Source organism: Scyliorhinus canicula, chromosome 10 (genome assembly GCF_902713615.1).
Source record: "Scyliorhinus canicula chromosome 10, sScyCan1.1, whole genome shotgun sequence".
Lineage (NCBI taxonomy): Eukaryota > Metazoa > Chordata > Chondrichthyes > Carcharhiniformes > Scyliorhinidae > Scyliorhinus > Scyliorhinus canicula.
This window is the reverse complement of record NC_052155.1, coordinates 167,425,002-167,445,593: the sequence shown is the minus strand read 5'-3', so window position 1 is coordinate 167,445,593 and position 20,592 is coordinate 167,425,002. Positions and strand designations below refer to the sequence as shown.

The window sequence follows — 20,592 nt, the reverse complement described above, 5'->3', positions numbered from 1 at the left end:
TAAATAGATTGGTGTCTGCCACAATATTACAGACAAATATTCATGTTAATGGGCAGTGCTGGACATTGGGTAAAGATAGAATTAAACCTTTGATTCCAACATCTGCAACGTTTTAATTCTTTACAAGTGATCTACAATATCATTTCATGAAACTCATTCAACAGAAAAACATCTTAATCCTGTGAGGGTATCGGACAATTTGAGCGGGCGGTCAGATAGCGGGATTCCTGAGGGAATCCCGCGTATTCCTCGCCATGCATAAATTTGCATGCCGAGGAATATTGAATTCATTCCTGATTTGCACTCCAATTCACCTCCGGCAGGAGAATCTCCCAAACGGAGAATCCTGGCCTACATATCGGTTAATCTAATGCTAATAGTCTAACTGCTAGAAATGGTGGTGGTTAATGAAAAGGGAAGAGCAAATATCTAACACCAAAGCAGGAGAGATCTCAGCAAGAAAAAGCTGCTGTTTCTGACTGATAGATAGTTTATTATGTTTTGCACATAAAACTAGGAGAAGGTGAAAGAAATTAAAATGGATGGCGAATACACTTTGGAGTCTATTGGACTGAGCTTTACACAGCTGAACAGAACCAATAATATACTGGAGAGGTAAACAATTCAAATGTGTATCGAAAGCGACAATAGGGTGATCAGACATTTTGATACCTGCTGAATCCAGCGTAGCAATTACTGATTGAAAATTATGTTGCATTTTCCATTATTTTAAGGCAGAACAAAATGCACAAAAGGAACCCTGGTATATTCATTAATTGGTTCAACTCGATTTATAAATAAAACCATGGAACTTAACTAGCTGCCGAGAATATGTTATCTCAAAATGATTCACGTCTAATCTGCAAACAGGAATTGGTCTTCCCAGCAACTTGATATTTGAGGTCATTGCAGCTTCATTTCTGCTGACACCCAACATTCACACTTACTGATTTCCTAATTTGGGTTAATTTCAACTGAACTCTTATGAACTCTTGTTCATTTTTCATCTCCTGTTCCTAGGGGTGATTACTATGCACCAACGGCATGTTGGCTGACATCAATCAACTCAGCACAAACCACGAATGAGACAAGGAATCCACTGATACGTATAACTCAGCGCCATATTATAAAATACATTAGTGCTGTAAATATTAAAAATATGTATATAAATACATAATTTATGGCCACTTGCATATTCAATCTCAGAAACATTCTCTTAGTTAAGTCATACAATTGTGATTTCCAATACTAAAGAAAATCATGAAATATAGTATGCATGTTGGTGAGGTGAACAAGGAGATTAGAAGGGTTTAAAGGAACTATCAATAAAGGTGGAGATGTTATAGGAAGAAGTGGAAAACAATTTTTAGGAAGTGATAGAACATTCATAGGAAGGCGATAGCGCCAAGTGAAGCTAACTAACTGGGGATGGTATTTCAGAAACTTTACAAACGATAGGGCAAGTGAAAATGAAAGTGCGCAAGAAAATATGGCATAACTGTTAGAGAGAACTGTAGGAGAGCAACTCGCTCTAAAATAAATTAGCTAAAGCCAAACTGAATAACCACTGATGGAGCACAGCCCATGCAGCGGAAAGAGGTCAAAGGAGAGAGAGGGAGTAGTGGCACTGTCGAAACATTTTAATGCTCCAATAATATGCAAATGGCACTGAAGAGTAGCCTATGTAAAATTTCTGGTGCAGCAGAGGATAAATAGGATAACTATATATCAGTTAATCTAACGCTAATGGTCTCACTTGTTAGAAACCATAATTTGAAATAAAATGATTAAGTGATGAGCAACACATGAGCGAATGAAAGACAGGAAGGATTTATTAAATTCAAGTCACATTTGTCAAATTTAATAGAGTGCTTTGACGAGGTGACTGATTGCACAGGTAAAGAGAATGCAGTCGACGTTGCGAGTGTCAATTTTCGTAAGACAGTGATAAGTCATCTCGAAAGGAGGGAGAAAAAATGTGATACCATTGATAGAAAGTTGGCAAATGAACAGGAAATAAAGTTACAGTAAATGGATCTTGCATGAATTGCAGAAGTGTTGGGGGTGGCATATGCCAGGAGTCAATAATGACTCTATAATTGTTCTTAGTTTATAGACAATTCATACTCTGGTACAGGTATCACAATTAAAATTTACTGATTCCATAAAAATATGGGGATTGACAAATATTGAGGACTGTGAAAGACTTGAGCCAACAAATACAAGCTAAAGGTAAAAGCTGGTCAGGGGATGATTCAATTTAATGTACGTATGTGAGACAATATATTCCGACAGGAAAAACAAGAAATGAGTGCATACACTGTTTAAAAATACACTGAATGATGTGGTTGTACCGAGACCTTGACGGGTTTAATAATTTCCCAGAATTATATGCAGCTGGATAAAACTATAAAGATTCCAAATCCTAATTTCAGTTGTGTATATAGAAGAACAGACCAGAAAAGCAATGATAAAGTTGTACAAGACTTTGCACCACCACAGTTAGAGTGCAATGTACCGTTTATCCGAGGAAGGATATTAAAGCAGCAAAGTGTGCAGTGTAGATTCATCAGAATTGGATGGGAAACGATGGAGAAGAGACAAAGTGGCATTGCAGGCAGTTCAGAGGAGGTCCATTAGGTTGATTCAAGATGAGAGATTTCTCATATGAAGAGTGATTGAACAGATCCGGCCTAAACTTTCTAGAGTTTAGAAGAATAAGGGGAGATCAAATTGAGGTACACAAGATGATTAAAAGGTATGGGTAAAGTAGACGTGGAGTGGATGCTTCCTCTTGTGGGGCAGTCTAGAACGAGATGTCATATTCTTAGGATAAGAGGTAACTAATTTTAAACGCCGTTGAGGAGAAACTACTTCTCCCAAAGGGTTGCGACTGTGAAATTCGCTACCCCAGAGTGCAGTGGATGCTGGGACAGTGAGTAAATTTAAGGAGGAGTTAGACAGATATTTAATTGGTAAAGGTTTGAAGAGTTATGGAGAATGGGCAGGATGGTAGAGTTAAGGCCAGGATGGGATCAGCCATGATCAGATGGCGGAGCAGAGGTGATGGGCCAAATGGCCTAGTTCTGCTCCTAAATCAAGACTGGAACCATTTTCACTGGAGCTTGGAAGGCAAAGAGGGAACGTAACAGAGGCTTATTAAAATTCTGCAAGCTGGTAACAGAACAATAGAAACAAACCATCCCCTCTAATTGGAAGTCAGTATCAAGGGGTCATCAATTTAATAGTATTAGTAAAAGATGAAGGAGAGGGGTGAGGAAAAATCCTTAAACCGAAGGTTGTCGGAGCATAGAATATTTTGGCAAAGACAGTGGTAGAGGCAGTGACCATTGCAACTCTTGAGGGATAATTAGATAAGTTCTTGAAACAGTTGAAGATATGGGATAAAGGGTGAGGGCTGGGCAATAGAATTTAATTTTGGATTACTTGAACAAAGAATTGGCACAGATATGATGAACCAAATAGTTTCCTTCAGCACTGTAAAATGGTCCAGTGCTATGGTTTGAAGCATAGTCACTTACCTGGGTTTATTATTATGACTTGTTTCAGCAATGCCCCCTCAGGGAAAGTGGCAATGGAACACTGATAACAGCCTTCATCTGCAGTGGTTGCCCTCAACTCTATGTCTCCACGAGTGGACGATGAGAGAAATGAAACACTTTGACGGTATAGAGGGGAAATGTGCTCTCCGCGGGAGGGATTATACACAGCAACTATGTGCTTCACACCATCAACGTTCTTCCTCCACGACAACTGGATCATCTTGCTTGTCTGCGGATATGCACATTTCAGCACGACTACATCCTGGAGTTTAATTGTAGAGTCCACATTCTGGTACTCCTCACAAGTCACATCTGAAATATCAAGATTTTAAAAGTTTACTGCAGGAAGGCTTCAAAGCATAATATTTATGATACATGCTTCATAATGTCATCATCGAGTAGCACCAGGTCAAATATATCAACAGAGACAGGGACAGAGTTATGGTTTTGACTTGTTTCCAAGATGGAGCTTCAAAGGATCACAGACAATTCTAGGAATTTAAGACTGAAGCAGGCAAAACTCCATCTAGTTCACTTTGTTTAATGTTTGGTGGACTATGTTGCTAAAGATGCACAAGCATTGTTTGATTAAGGACTGAAAGCATACATAAAGAGAATCTTGTTAGACCCAAGACCCAACTGTCTCCCCCTATTCTTCGGTTCTGCTCGCGACCGGATATCCTTGGAGAGGGAACATGTGGTGTCCACTTGAGGCCTTCAGCGACTGGTGGGTTCCACAGGAGTCCATAGTCAGCCCCAGAAGTGACGTTTCAATTTAGAATGCTGAGTTTCCTTTAAAGTTTTGTCTTTTTGTTGTAGTGCTCCCCTTAGATGGCCGTTACTTTGTTCATTAGATTACTTGTTATTTATTTTTATTGGGTACTCAGAACAGTAGGAAGATATTCAGCTGGGGAACTGGGTTAGTAGTTAGCAGGCAGAGATTTTCCCATCCTCCCTAGTATCGCAGAGTTTAACAAGGAAAACTACTGACCTCAGACACAATGGCTGACTTTAAATGAATGTGAATCGGGTGCCATGAGGTAGCACTTAACTTCAAAGGGTTTTACTATACTGAATATTCATGACGTGCTATTATATTACAATTAGGAAATCCGCCATGGGATGGTGTGAGTCCTAAACTACCATTGCCAGCCCGCTGACTTAATCTCTGCATTGCAACCCGCCATTGGGTAACTAAAATTTCAGCTCCACCGAACTAAGTCTCCCCATCTGCCACATTTTCTGTTCTCACAGGCCCAATAAAATTCACCCGCAGAGGCCCAAAGTCATCTATTCCTTTCCAGCAAGTTAGCATACAACATGTTTCTCTGGTTGGCAATCAGTAGCTAGTGATGTCCCTCAGGGATCCGTGTTGGGCCCACAATTGTTCACAATTTACATAGATGATTTGGATTTGGGGACCAAGGGCAATGTGTCCAAGTTTGCAGATGACACTAAGATGAGTGGTAAAGCGAGAAGTGCAGAGGATACTGGAAGTCTGTAGACGGATTTGGATAGGTTAAGTGAATGGGCTAGGGTCTGGCAGATGGAATACAATGTTGACAAATGTGAGGTTATCCATTTTGGTAGGAATAACAGCAAACGGGATTATTATTTAAACGATAAAATATTAAAGCATGCCGCTGTGCAGAGAGACTTGGGTGTGCTAGTGCATGAGTCACAGAAGGTTGGTTTACAGGTACAACAGGTGATTAAGAAGGCAAATGGAATTTTGTCCTTCATTGCTAGAGGGATGGAGTTTAAGACTAGGGAGGTTATGTTGCAATTGTATGAGGTGTTAGTGAGGCCACACCTGGAGTATTGTGTTCAGTTTTGGTCTCCTTACTTGAGAAAGGACGTACTGGCACTGGAGGGTGTGCAGAGGAGATTCACTAGGTTAATCCCAGAGCTGAAAGGGTTGGATTATGAGGAGAGGTTGAGTAGACTGGGACTGTACTCATTGGAATTTAGAAGGATGAGGGGGGATCTTATAGAAACATTTAAAATTATGAAGGGAATAGATAGGATAGATGCGGGCAGGTTGTTTCCACTGGCGGGTGAAAGCAGAACTAGGGGACATAGCCTCAAAATAAGGGGAAGTAGATTTAGGACTGAGTCTAGGAGGAACTTCTTCACCCAAAGGGTTGTGAATCTATGGAATTCCTTGCCCAGTGAAGCAGTTGAGGCTCCTTCATTACATGTTTTTAAGGTAAAGATAGAGTTTTTTGAAGAATAAAGGGATTAAGGGTTATGGTGTTCGGGCCAGAAAGTGGAGCTGAGTCCACAAAAGATCAGCCATGATCTCATTGAATGGCGGAGCAGGCTCGAGGGGCCAGATGGCCTACTCCTGCTCCTAGTTCTTATGTTATGTTCTTATGTCATGTTTCAAATTATTTGCATATTATTTCCAAAATGTTATGTTACAAAGGGAATCAATCTAACCTGCATTTGAATAATCAAAGGGGCTGGTTTAGCACAGTGGGCGCTGGCTTATAATGCAGAACAAGGCTAGCAGCGCTGGTTCAATTCCCCGAACAGGCACCTGAATGTGGCGACTAGGGGCTTTTCGCAATAACTTCATTGAAGCCGACTTGTGACAATAGCGATGATTATTATTATTATTAACGCTGTCTGCTCACATCATCTCCCTAAGGAGTCTGTCTCAAATATTGACAATTCACTCAAGGAAATATTATTTCCGCACATTAGTTTTGAATCTGCTACCTTCAACGGCCGGCAGTGTCCTCTGCTCCCACTGCTCTGAACAAGGTGAAATAGTTTTTATTATTTATGTACAGGGGGCAGGGGGTACTGGGGTGTTTTGTTTTGTTTTGTATTTAATTCTATGGGGTTCTTTTTCCATTTTGTTGTTGATATTTTGTGAAAACTTTAATAAAAATTATTTTAAAAAAGAAATAGTTTGTCGTATTCTACACTATCCAGTCAAGTAATTATCAAGAAAATTGTATTTCTAGACCACAGCTTTTGAGGTTTTGCAATTAGAGCCAAAGTAATTGCATTTCCGTGCAGCTTATCCTCTACTCATAGGAAAAGGAATCGAGTAACTTTTCAGTTTACATAGAATTACCCATTGAGGCATACAAGATGATCAGAGGATTAGATAAGGTGGACATTGAGAGCCTTTTTCCTCGGATGGTGATGTTCAGTACGGGGGGACATAGCTTTAAATTGAGGGTAGCTAGATATAGGACAGATGTCAGAGGTAGATTCTTTACTCAGAGAGTAGTAAGGGCGTGGAATGCCCTGCCTGCAACAGTAGTGGGCTCGCCAACACTAAACGCATTCAAATGGTCATTGGATAGGCATATGGACGATAAGGGATTAGTGTAGAGGGACTTTAGAGGGGTTTCACAGGACGGCGCAACATCAGGGCCGAAGGGCCTGTACTGCGCTGTAATGTTCTATGTTCCAGGACACTGATAGCCAACAATGATCATGGCTAAACTCAAACCTAGATTGTACTGGTTGAATGACAATGCGTTACCTCATTCTACCATTTAATTACCCATGTCCAAGTTCTTATTTAGAATCTACTCTCATAGTTAATTTTCAAATTGTCCACAAGAAATAAGGAGAATGCAATGTTAAACCATATTCCGTGAACAGTGACAACTGTCACTTTCCCTTACTGTTTCATTCATATCAAATATTTTTCAAAGTTTACAATACCATTAGCGATTTCTGAGGCGGGGAGAGGGAGTGTAAAATTCCATGATGGGATTTCCCCTGGGATCCTGCCCAACCTGACCCAGAGGTGATTTTACGGTGAGGTGGGCAGGCCCTTAAATGGGAAAGCCCACCCATATCCCTGTTAAAGCCCTTAATGGCCAGTTAAGTCCCTTTTCCCGCCCAGCCTCAATTTTTAGCCTGGTGGATGCCTGCTGAATGAAGGTGGAGTACTGCAAATGTTTTCAATCTCAGGTGCGAAGGAGGGGATATTTCAATCGGGCAGGGGGGCATTCTCAACTCAGAGGCCTGAGAGCTCTGGTCGTCCTCCCCTCAGGGCATTCCCTACCTTCCCGTCCCTAGGACCCCTTGTACTTACTTGAAGTGATTTCCTGGAACTTGGCCCCGGGCATGGGGCTGCTTTACCTCTTCTGTCCACTGCAGTGTTGTGGCTGGAGAGTTGTCAGCCAATCAGATTGACCAACAGCTCTCCAAGGTAGGACTTCCATCCAAGGGTGGACTGAAGTCCTGGCAGCAATCAATCAATGCTCAATTGAGTGTAAAATGGCAGTGGGCCTGTCAGAGTCTGAGGTAAAGTCTTTCCTGCCAGTTCTCAGGATGATCTGTGCCAAGCACCATTATAACAATACATTCACTCCATGCGAGTGCAGTGTTTCACAATCAGAATAGATAGGAGTAAGAGGGGTGGGTGGGCAGGACAAGAACCATGACCACTGAGAAATTGCTGCTCATTGCAGCAAATGGGTAAATGTCACTTCAAAGGGTTGTGAGAAAGTTTCAAAAAATCAGGAATTGTTTTTAAAAAATAACAGAAATACAGAATTAAAGAAATACAGATTGCGTGTCAAACAATAATGTCTGTTCTTCATGCAAGTAGTTTAATGATTGGAATTGGTAAACATATATAGGACACACATTTTGATGGATTTGCTAAACATCTCATGCCAAATTTTGGAAGGCCTCAAAAGGAAACCCTTAACACGTGAAAAATGACCAGGAAATCTTGAACTCTTTGAGGAAGTAGATAAAACAGAAGAGTTATTTTTCACAATAACATTGCAGGCAAATGACATCTGATGAGCTTCAACATTGTTCGCGAATCATCCAGCACAGATAGGGGCCATGCAGCCCCTCTTGCTCGTACCATTTCTTTGAAAGAACTATCCAATCAGTTCCACTACATTGGTCATGGGCTCACCAGCAGTCAATGAGATTGCTGGAAGGAAAAACATTTGATAGATGACAATCGCTCCAGGCTAATGAGAGAAGAGGCACAGTGAAGAGAAATGGGAGGCTGAAGAAGGGGAGGTGAGAAACAGCCAAAAGAGTTTTCCTAAAGGTGCTGGGGGTGTGTGGTAGCTTCATAATGTTAATATGTTATTCAGTGGAGAGGACCCACTTTAAAAACGATGAAGGGAATCCAACACCCAGTTAAAGTAAAACAATGAGATTATGTTGATTAAATATCCCTGCGTACTGCAAAGTGTCTACTGTGTGATCAACGCAATCATAAAGGCATCTCAGTTGGCGTTTCCTACTCCATCGCTTTGCAATGTGATTTTACTTCATGACATTTTTATATTAAGTTTTGGAGAAATAACTAAAAATCTCCTAGATTTGTCACCACATCTACATTTCACTGTTTACTCTCCCCCCTTGTATCCTCCCACAAGCAGTACAGGAGCATCCAATTTTGAACATAAGAAAGCAGAGAAGAAGAAAGTTTCATCTAGCCCAATGCATCCAACCCACTCGCTGGCCACATAATTTACTGTATTAAAGAGTCTTCATCTAACTCTTGACAGGAAAAAGGTCAGACGCCTAAAATGAAACCTGCAGCAGTATTGGGATTATCAGTAATTATAATGCTTCATTAAGTTATAATAATTCATTATTGTCCACACAAAAACAGGGCAAATCCAATCCAACAGGCCAATACCTCTCCTTCAATCTGGTGTCAATCATCAACAAAGTGATGGAAGATGTCATCAACAGTCGCACTTACACAGCAATAACCTTCTCACAAAGACTCACTTTGGGTTCCTCAGGACCACTCAGCTCCTGACCTCATTACAGCCCTGGTCCAAACATGGGCAACAGATCTGAATTGCAGAGATGAGGCGAGAATCAAGGCGGGATTTGACAGTGTATAGCATCAAGGAATCCTAATAAAATGGCTGTCAATGGGAATCAGAGGAAGGTTTTACATTGGTTGGAGTTTTGCCTTGCACACAGGAAGTTTGGTTGTGCTTTTGGAGGTCAATCATCTCAGCCCCAGAATATCACTGCATGAAGAGTTCCTCAGAGTGGTGTACTAGGCTCAACCATCTGCAACAACTTCATCGATGACCTTCCCTCCAGCATGAGGAGTAGTGAGGATGTTTGCTGAGGATTACAGTGTCCAGTACCATTCATAGCTCCTCAGATAATGAAGCAGTCTATGCTTATTTACAGCAAGACTTGGACTAATTCAAGCTTGGGTTGATAAGTGATAAGTAACACTCGTGTGCCTCAAGTGCCCAACAATGGCCAACTTCAACAAGTGATAATCTAAGCACCTCCACTTGACATTCAATGGCATTACAATGGCCAAATCCTCCATCAACAGCCTTGGGGTCTTCAATGAACACAAACACAAATGGGACAGACATTTCATTATTCTGGCTACAAGAGCAGATCAGAGGTTGAGGATTTGGTGGCAAGTAACTCGGGCGCGATTCTCCGCTCCCCACGCCGGGTGGGAGAATCGCGGAAGGGCCCCCCAACAAATTTCACGCCCCCCTGGTGCCCCCCGTGATCCCCCCCCCCGCCAGCTCGGAAGAATCGCCGCTCGCCGTTTTTCACGGCGAACGGCGATTCTCCGACCTGGATGGGCCGAGCGGCCTGCCATTCGCGGCCGTATCACGACGGCGGCAAACACACCTGGTCGCTGCCGTCGTGAAACGGGAGTGAGAAGCTCGTTTGGGGCTTGTAGGTGGCCTAGCAAGGAAAGAGCACCACGACTGTGCTCGGGAGGGGACAGGCCCGCGATCGGTGCCCACTGATCGTCGGGCCGGCGTCCAAATCGGACGCACTATTTCCCCTCCGCCGCCCCGCAAGATCAAGCCGCCACGTCTTGCGGGGCGGCTGAGGGGAAAAACAGCCTCCGCGCATGCGCGGGTTCGTGCCATCAGCGTCATGACCAGGTTGGAGCCGGCCAACCTGCGCATGCGCGGCTGACGTCATTAAGCGCGTCGGCCGCGTCATTCTTGCCGCGACGCCCCCGCGGCCGAGAGTTAAGGAGCGCCGCTCCTAGCCCGCCGGGAGGGGAGAATAGGGGGCGAGGAACGGCCTCCGAGGCCGTCGTGAAATTCGGCCGAGTTCACGACGGCACTCCCGATTTTTCCCGGGAGCGGAGAATTCTGCCCCTCATCTCCTGACTCTCCAAAGTCTATCCATCATCTACAAGGAACAAGGCAGGAGTGTGAGGGAATACTACTTGCCTAGATGAGTGCAAGTCCAACACTGAAGAAGCTTGACACCATTCAGGACAAAGCAACCTGCTTTAATTAGAATCCCATCCACTACGCTAACTATTCAATTTCTCCATCACTGGCTTACATGGCTTCAATGCATACCGTCTAAAAGATGCATTACAGCTCATTGAGGTTCCTTCAGCAACACCTGCCAAACGCACAACCTCCAGTACCTAGAAGGGCAAGAGCAGCAGATGCATGGAAAAGCCAACAATTGCAAGTTCCCCTCCAAGCCACACAGCATCCTGACTTGGAAATATATCACCGTTCCTTCACTGTCATTGGATCAAAATCTTGGAACTCCCTCCCTTACAGCAGTGTGGGTGTACCTACACCACACGGAGTGCAGCGGTTCAAGACAGCAGCTCACCACCACCTTCTGAAGGACAGTTAGCGATGGACTATAAATGTTGACTCTGGTAGCGGTACCCACATCCCATGAACAAAAAGAAAATGGATGATTTCGCTGGGCAGACAACACAACAAAACAGACGATGAATCAAAAACTACGGCTGCTCATGTGAATCAGAGCAAGAAACAGAAACCCAGTGCAGCCACAGACAGACAAACCTCTGTCACAGACAACCTAAAAGCAGTGCACCAGAGCTACACACCCAGCAGACAGTCCCCCCTCCCCCCCCCCCCCCCCCGCCCCACCCCAGGCACCTTGTTGCAATCACCCAATATCCAACGCGTCAGAGTTATACACCGACAGTCAACCCACAACCCTCACCCAGCTAGTCATAGGAAGAGTAGACCATTCAGCCCCTCCCGCCTGTCATGCCATTCAATGAGATTATGGCTGGTCTGTAGCCTAACTCCATATGCCTGCCTTTGGCCCATATCCCTTAATATCTCTGCTGAACAAAAATCTATCTCATATCTAAAATTAACAACTATTCTAACTTCAACTGCTGTTTGTGGGAGCGAAACCTCTACCACCCTTTTCGTGAAGAAGTGCTTCCTAACATCTCTCCTGAACGGTCTAGCCCTAATTTTTAGACCATGCCCCCTAGTTTTAGAATCTCCAAGATGTGCAAATTGTTTATCTTTATCTATCCTGTCTTTCCCTGTTAATATCTTGAATACTTGGATCAGATCACGCCTTAACCTTCTAAATTTTTGTGAAAACGTGTCTGATTTGAGTAATCTCTCCTCATAACTCAGCCCCTGTAATCCAGGTATCATTTTTGCAAACCTACATTCCACTCCCTCCGTGGGTACAATTTCCTTCCTAAGGTGTGGTGCCAAGAAATGCGCATAGTCCACCATCTACAATCATAATGTCAGCAGAAGGTAGGGGTGTCATCGAGTTCCCTTGATTATGGGAGTCGAAGCAGTGTGGATCATCACTGCAGAGAGCACAGCACCGGACAAAGGTAAACATTCACAGTAAACCTCTTGACTAGTGTAGGAAGTGGAAAGTGTCACTAAAAGTCCTGGCCATCCCATTAACTAAAGTGCTTTTACACGACAAGCTGCCCATACATTTTGTATCCTTTTCTCATTCCTTATTCTCTCACATCTCTCCCACACGGGCCAACTATATGGCTGAAAGAAAATTTGGTTTACTAGACTTTTGGCCTTATGGGAACAGAGATAAGGGCAGAGCATTTTTTGCCCATGGAGGCAGCAGGCATTACAAATTGTGGAAGAGGAGGCCAGGGAAGTGTGGAACTAACAAGAGTAGGGAGTAGACCCTAACAGCAATACAGACTCCTGGTCCAGCGGGATCAGCGAAGAGGAATAGAGAACAGGCATTGAAGGTAGTTGCAGAACCAGGGTAGCTCATCCTTAACAAAATGTTGGTTAGACAGCCTCTAAATGCACTTATTCAGCCACATCCCACCAATCAAGATCCTCAAATGCATTGCACCGACAGACTACTTTGCATAATGTTGGAAACACAGTGCAAGCTACATATACAACAATTGCATCTGCAGATAATCTAGTGTCAAATGGATAAATTAATATAAATCCTTTGGCTCTGAAATTCTGCAGGCGTTGCTCCGATCTCTGCCTAGATTTACGGTGAGATCTCAGTGGCAACTTCAAGGAATTTCAGAGGCAGGAGTCATACCATTTATGGAATGTAGAATTACTATTATGAATGATGAGGAGATGGTAGATAAATTGGATCCTAATGAAGACATACAGAGTGCTAATCTCAGCCGCATTACACACAACCTTCGTTATAACGTTGCTTATTGCAAAGGTCAAATAAAGTTTACTAACAAATTTTTAAATGGTGACATTGGTGACAAACTTCACCCATGCTGCAGTTTTAATTTATGGGTTTCTGCGATCTGATTTCAATTATACTTTTATTTTTTTTTACAGAAATTGAAAGCTGTGTAAATTAAGGAAAGGTACTTTGGTCATACAAGTGCAGTCTTACCGTGGAGCAATTATTTATTTTTGCAATTACTCTAATAAATATTTAGTTAGAACCTTATATTCATTTATTCATATGGCCACTAAATATTTGAAATACATTGAAAATATTGGGTGCGATAAATCCTGATTTTCATACTGAATACTGGCACTCTTTTCATGACTTTCTGTTGCCCTTTCGGCTATTGATTCGTTCATGGCGCGATGTTTGCAATCTGAATGTGTAGGCAAGATTCAGAGAGCTCTCAGGAGTCAATTACTTGGCAGCAAATTCTTTAGAATATTGCTGGAGTTGTAATTCAATCCAGGCCATAAACAGGGACAAATTTCAGCAATTAAAGGGACACATCCGTGCCAGTGGAGGAGGATGGTAACAGTTTAAAATATTCTAGCTGCAGCATTCCAATCACAGTGGAGCTGTCAATGATTTATGGAAGTTAGGTCGAATTTGAGGCACAGACACAGGCCATTATGCTCGAAATGTTTATCGTACCCAATGAGGTTATTTCAAACGTATTTCATTATTTATCAGGAATATGAATGAACGAAAGCAAGAACGTATCTAAATATTTAGTCTTCCCACCTTGCGCATCACCTAACCATATTAGCATATCCTCTAATCCCCCACCTTTAAGTCCTTCTTTAACTTCCCCTTAAATCAGGGGTTGGCAAACTACAGCCTGCGGGAGGGGGGGGGCTGTTGGGTTACTTACTGGTATAGGGTGGATACGTTGACTTGAGTAGGGTGATCATTGCTCGGCACTACATCGAGGGCCGAAGGGCCTGTTCTGTGCTGTACTGTTCTATGTTCTATGTTCTATATGAGGCGCCCAGAATCATAAACGGGTGAAGTAATTATTTTACTTAATATACTATGCGGCCCTTTAAAATTGTGAATTTCTGAATGTGGCCCTTGCACGGAAAAGTTTGCCCACCCCTGCCTTAAATGCATCAACATTGTTCACCTTAACCACTTGTGATAGAGAGTTTCACATTCTACCCATTCTCTGGGTAAAGAGGATTCTCCTGAATTCCTTAATGGATTTATTAGTGATGACCTTGCATTTCCAAGGTCTTATGGTGCAGTCCATAGCGTTACAATTCCAGTCGAAGTGATAACTGGAAGGGAAGATCCCAAAGTGGAACCACGGCTCAAACGACAGTAATTTTTACATTTTTTAATGAAACACAGAGGAACAGAGTCACGGGACTGCCAATTAGCTTTAACAACATGAAAATCAACATGGTGGACGGGGTGGTGAAGAAAGCATTCGGCATGCTTGGTTTCATTGGTCAGGATATTGAATACAGGAATTGGGGCATCTTGTTGAAGTTGTACAAGATATTAGTAAGGTCACCCATGGAATACCAAGTACAGTTCTGGTCACCCTATTATAGAAAGGATATTATTAAACTAGAAAGAGTACAGAAAATATTTACTCGGATGCTACCAGGACTTGATGGTTTGAGTAATAAGGAGAGGCTGGCTAGACTGGGACATTTTTCCCTGGGGCATAGGAGGCTTAGGGGTGATCTTATAGAGGTCTATAAAATAATGAGGTGCATGGATAAAGTAGTCAACAAATTTTCCCAAAGGTAGGGGAGTCTAAAACTAGAGGGCATAGGTTTAAGGTGAGAGCGGAGAGATACAGAAGGGTCCAGAGGGGCAATTTGTTTTCATACAGAGGGTGGTGAGAGCTGCCAGAGGCAATAGCAGAGGCGGATATAATTTTGTGTTTTAAAAAGCATTTGGACAGTTATATGGGTAAGTTTGGTTCAGAGGGATAGGGGCCAAAAGCAGGCAATTGGGACTAGCTTAGTGGTAAAAACTGGGCGGCATGGACAAGTTGAGCTGAAGGCCTGTTTCCATGCTGTAAACCTCTATGACTCTATGAAAAGTTGGATTATTATACAATACTCCTTTACTCACCCCCCCCCCACCTTAGCTTAACAAATACACAAAGATTTAAAGATTAACTTGGACTACAAAATACATTTTAAGATACAATGGCCTTATTAACGCAAAAGCTCCCTTTTAATCACACAAGGTGACTGTGATAAGGCACGCTCCTTTCTGAACCTCAATTGAATGCCTGTGGATATCTCCTCAGAATCACCCCCCCCCCCCAATGATTGTCAAATGACAAAACTCCTCTCCCAAAAAACACTTAAAAATCTTCTTTCATAATAATGCTTCCCCTTAGCAGTTTGCATTCCGAAATCCAATCCAGGTTTTACAAATGACACTTTTAACAAAGTTTCTGCTCCACTTTTGACAACAAATCCAATGCAGGATTTCACTCCAACGTATTTAGGGTTCCTTTGTCTTGGCTGTCGTGCAAACTGCTCACAGGTGATTTAACTCTTAATTCCCAGACTGTATTAAACAGACGTCAAATGTTTCATTTGCCTCTGAAGTATGCTGTCCCACTTCAAATCTAGCTACTGCGATTGTCTCTTTGATTGACTCGTTACTGCAATTGTCTCTCTATTTACTCTTCCTTGAATTCTTTCAAACAATACTTGGTTTCTGTTCGCTTAACTCCAGAATTCTTAGTCAGCCTTTCTGTCCCAATTCCCTGATTATCTGGACTGTATCTTGTTCCTTAGCAAGCCTGCATCTTTGCATTTCCCTTGTCCTGTCCAGCTCCTCCTGGCGGAGTTGAGAGCTGTTCACTCCTCAGTAACCAGGCTACAGCTGCTCTGGCTTCCAGTTAAAACTAAGAACAACGGAAAGCCCTTCCTTCCGGAAGAGGTCTCCTGTTGCTAAGCACCAACTCACTTCTATTGATTCTTCACACCGTAGCTCTCTCGAAGCACAATAGAAACAGTGGGAACTTAACCAACTCCGACACACACAAACACCTTTGTCTGGCATTAATCTAACTATAGGTTTTACCCTTCCAGGCAAGGAAACATTAAATTAAACTCACTGACAACTAGACATTGGCCGGGATTCTCCCTTCTGGGGGCTAAGTCCCCACGCCAACCACTCCGGCGTCAACAGCCCCCGAAAGTGTGGAATTCTCCGCTCCAGCCGGTGGGGAAGGGAAGGCGCGAGTTCGCGCATACGCGGAACCGCCAGTGTGATTCTGCGAATGCACAGACCAGCCGGTGTATTTTGCCGCATGCGCGGGAAGTTCTCTTCTCCGCGCCGGCTATGGCGGAGCCCTAAGGGGCTGACACGGAAGAAAGAAGTGACCCCACGGAACAGGCCCGCTCACAGATCGGTGGTCTCCGATTGCAGACTAGGCCGCCGTGGGGGCCCCTCCTGGGGTTAGAATCCTCCCGAGCCCCCCAGAGGACCGCCCAACCATACTCACATGGCAGGTCCTGCCGGTGCCTGAGTTGAATGATTCACGCCGGCGGGACTGGCCAAAAATGGACGGCCGCTCGGCCCACCAAGCCCCGGAGAATCGCCGGGGGGGGGCTGCTGTCAACGGCCCTCGACTGGCGAGGTGATAATTCCACCCCCACCCGAAAAACGACACCGGACAATATGGCAGCCGGCGGCGGGGCGGGATTCGCGCCATCCCCCGGGGATTCTCCAACCCGGCGGGGGGGGGGGGTCGGAGAAACCCGCCCCTTATTTCTAATATTTCCCAATACAAATATAAATCTCTTAAAACTACCTTTGTTTTCCAAACAATAGCATCGTCGCATCTGAATCAGAAGCTGAGAGTTTGAATCTCACTCCAGGACTTGATGGTCATGGAAGGAACGTTCGCTATGAAGCCAAGCATGTTGATTATCAACTTGTAAATCCTTCCAATGTATACCAATGTGGTAGGTGGTAAGAGTGGGAGAGATTCCTCGGCAGGTACATGATGGAAATAATGTTGAACCGTCTACCATCGCTATCCCTATCTCCAGATTTCAACATACCTGTAAAATGAATCTTGCCACAGCAACATGACTCCTGAATGACATGTACCACACCACCATCATCTTGGATTGATGATTTCATAATTTGAACTCACTTCTAAGTTATGGGTTCAAACACGCTACCTCTGCAGAGTTCACATAGTGACGCTCTTCAGAGAGAAGAGTCTTCACTTGGAAACTTTGGAGATTTTTGAAAACATATTTCTAATTTACTTTCCCCCCCCCCCTGATTTATTGTCTAGGACACAGAATTGGCTGCTTGGTAGCTGGATTTTACCATGGTCGACCTTCATCTGCCGAGGAAACCATACTTGCGAACAGTCAGATGGGTTCATACTTCTTTTTCCCCTTTCTTCTCCAGTGGTGTAGTATCTCCCATTTGACTTTGTTGCTGGTGAACAGAGATAATGTGTAGTGTAGATTGGAACCAATGGGAATAGTCCCATGTATCTTGACACTGCCACTCTTCAAAATTATTGAAGGGTTTCAGGAAACTGAGAATGGGAATAAGAAGGAAGTTGCATTCATTTGCACCTTTCCCGATTGCAGAACACTGCTGCCTCACAGCGCCAGAGATCTGGATTCAACTCCGACCTCGGCTGACTGTCTGTGTGGAATTTGCACATTCTCCCCATGTCTGCAAGGGTTTCCTCCGGGTGCTCTGGTTTCCTCCCATAGTCCAATGATGTACAGGTTAGGTGGATTGGCTATGCTAAATTGCCCTTAGGTGGCGTCCGGGATTAGTGTGGGCCTCTTTCAGAGTGTCAGTACAGACTCGATGGACCGAATGGTCTCCTTCTGCACTGTAGGGACTCTATGACACCCTAGAATATTTTGTGACATTTCAATAGTTTACATCACACTGTCACATAAAACAGATGTATTCACAATATGTAATTATGGACAAAAGGGAGCAAAGCAACAAAGCCTCTACAATTCTGTTCCCATGTTCTACCTTCCACTCTATTGATTGATGTCTCAAGAGACATTGTTTTTTCAGGTGAATCTTCCTGCAGACTGGTGTTATTTGAGAATCAATATGCTGTGGACTGACATTGATCCCTTGTCTGGGTAAAGAGGGTTCTCCTGAATTCTATAATGGATTTATTAGTGACTACCTTGCACTTCAAAGGTCTTGCGGTGCAGTTGGTAGCATCGTTACCTCTGTGTTTTCGAATCTCACCCCAATAGGCTGTGTCTTCAGCATGAGGATAGCACCTGCATTTTCATCTCCAAAGCAGAGGTGGGTTTTTATCCAGGGAACTGTATTACCACTATTGCCTTTGTCGGAAATGTTATTTGAAATTGACCTGTGGATTTTCCAGACTAATGAGATCTAAAATGTCCCAAAGTCTTTGCCACATTTCCTTAAATTTCCTACAATTCTACCACTTTTTTAAAATCTCCAACGGCATAAAAACTTTTGTCAAAGGAGGGTTACGCTGCAAGGATTATAAAGGATCGACATAAAGGATCCCATGTGGCACAATATATTGAAAAAGAGCCGGAGAGTTATCCCTGGTCTCTTAGCCAATATTCATCTATCAATCCGCATCATTAAAAACAGACTGGTCATTATCACATTGCTGTTTGCTGAATATAAATTGGTCACTGCATTAAACAGTGAAAACATGTGAGAAAGTATGTCAGTGGCTTTTAGACACTTTTGAGGGTTTGGTGGTTGTGGAAAGCACTACAAAATTCACGTATTTCTTTCTTTCAAGTATGTGGTATGTCTATGAAGACGCTAGCTGAACTGTTTATAATTTCTGCTGTAAATTTAGACACATTTTTGTGAATACAACCTATGCAGGATTGCCTTGAAAGGAAATTAAATTTAAAAATAAGCATTACGCCTACTTTAGTGTGCAGTTGCACAACTGTTGTATCCAATGTAAAATGGTTTCAAATGTGCATCAGTGTAAAACAGGCTGTATGAAGTCACATCAACAACTCCTCTTCCGAGCAATTAGATCAAGAGCTGTGAGACCGTGCTCCAGAACAAAATGACATTTCTCAAGGATTTCACAAGTAGCGTTTGCACTGTTAAAAAGCTGGCTGCTGGGCCTCCTGGGAACTTTTCAAAGGTGGCTGGGGGCACACGGTGTCATTTTATCGAGAGTGGATAGCAGGCACCCATCCTCTCATAGTGCTACAAAATCAACTACCTCAGACTGGGACTCGACACGGTATGGGCGGCATGGTAGCACAGTGGTTAGCACTGTTGCTTCACAGCACCAGGGACTCGAGTTCGATTCCCAGCTTGGGGGATTATCTGTGCGGAGTCTGCACGTTCTCCCCATGTCTGCGTGGGATTCTTCCGGGTGCTCCGGTTTCCTCCCACAAGTCCCGAAAGATGTGCTTGTTAGGCGAATTGGACATTCTGAATTCTCCCTCCGTGTACCCGAACAGGTGCCGGAATGTGGCGACTAGGGAATTTTCACAGTAACTTCATCGCAGTGTTAATGTACGCCTACCTGTGACGTTAATAAAAATTATTATTTTAATTATATAACAATAACCTGGAGGCTAAGGGACTGTATATAAACTCAGTAATCATCTTGCTCACCATACCATGTTAGCCAGGAGGACAAAAAAAACTATGTGGTTAGGCAGTGGCTTGCAAGCGATACATTCATTCATTCCACTGTGGGGGAAGGAAAGCAAGTCTTTGTGAGTAATGGCAGTGGTGTGTAAAATAGGACCATCTATTGCATCAGGCAACCTTTATATCATATATTTTGATTTGCTGATTGTTAGTAGGATCAGGAATACACAATTTTATTATGCCATAAATGCACATTTTTAATACAAGTGATAGGAAAATACATCGAATTGAAAGCTGTGTAATGAGTCAGTAGGTTAAAGCAAGTTATATAATCTCACATCCTATGCGCCTCCTTCAATTTTTAACATGAGGTTAGGCGAATTATGAATAAATGAGAGAGCAATTTTATTTGCATGACCACAATATACAAGTGAGGAGCGGCCTGTTGTCCAACTTGTTCGCACATTAAAAAAAAATTGGGTTCTTCATAATGTAATCGAATTATCCTTTAAAAATTGCTCCAAGCATTTTCGAAATCTTGGGCGGGATTTTCTGACCCTTCCCGCCAGCGGGAGCTTCCGGGCCTGCCGAAGGCGACCCCATGCGGTGGGATCCCCAGCGGCATGACTGGGGAGCTGGGCAAATGGCCCTTGACCTCGGTAGGATTGCAAAATCATGCCGGCGAGCCACCTCCAGCTGCGGAACATTCCAGCCCTTGTTTGGATTGCATTGAAATTAAAGCTGTAGTTAGACACTCATTTAGATGTAATAATGCACGCCGTTTGGTGTCACATATATTAAGTTTAGCAGACTATATTTTAAACCGGTCTGTTTTGCTTAATGTAAAATGAGGGAATGAAGGAGGTAGTGTGACCAGTTCTGATTTCTGCCTGACAACAAGCTTGGGTGTTTGGTTGTTACATGTTAAAAGGTTGCTTTAACTGGGAAGGTGCAAGATATACACCCCGTAAATAATGAC

At 43.3% G+C, this 20,592-nt stretch overlaps 1 protein-coding gene across 4 annotated transcripts in view; it reads right to left on the bottom strand.

The window, feature by feature from the left end:
• The window catches only part of cd226 (CD226 molecule), a 108,878-nt gene that overhangs the window by 33,530 nt on the left and 54,756 nt on the right, over positions 1–20,592 (bottom strand). For all 4 annotated transcript variants that reach the window (XM_038810078.1, XM_038810077.1, XM_038810075.1 and 1 more), the window contains exon 2: positions 3,543–3,875. In XM_038810078.1, coding sequence (XP_038666006.1) covers positions 3,543–3,783 — 241 coding nt within the window. In that variant the 5' untranslated portion in view covers positions 3,784–3,875. The remainder of the gene's footprint in view (positions 1–3,542; positions 3,876–20,592) is intronic.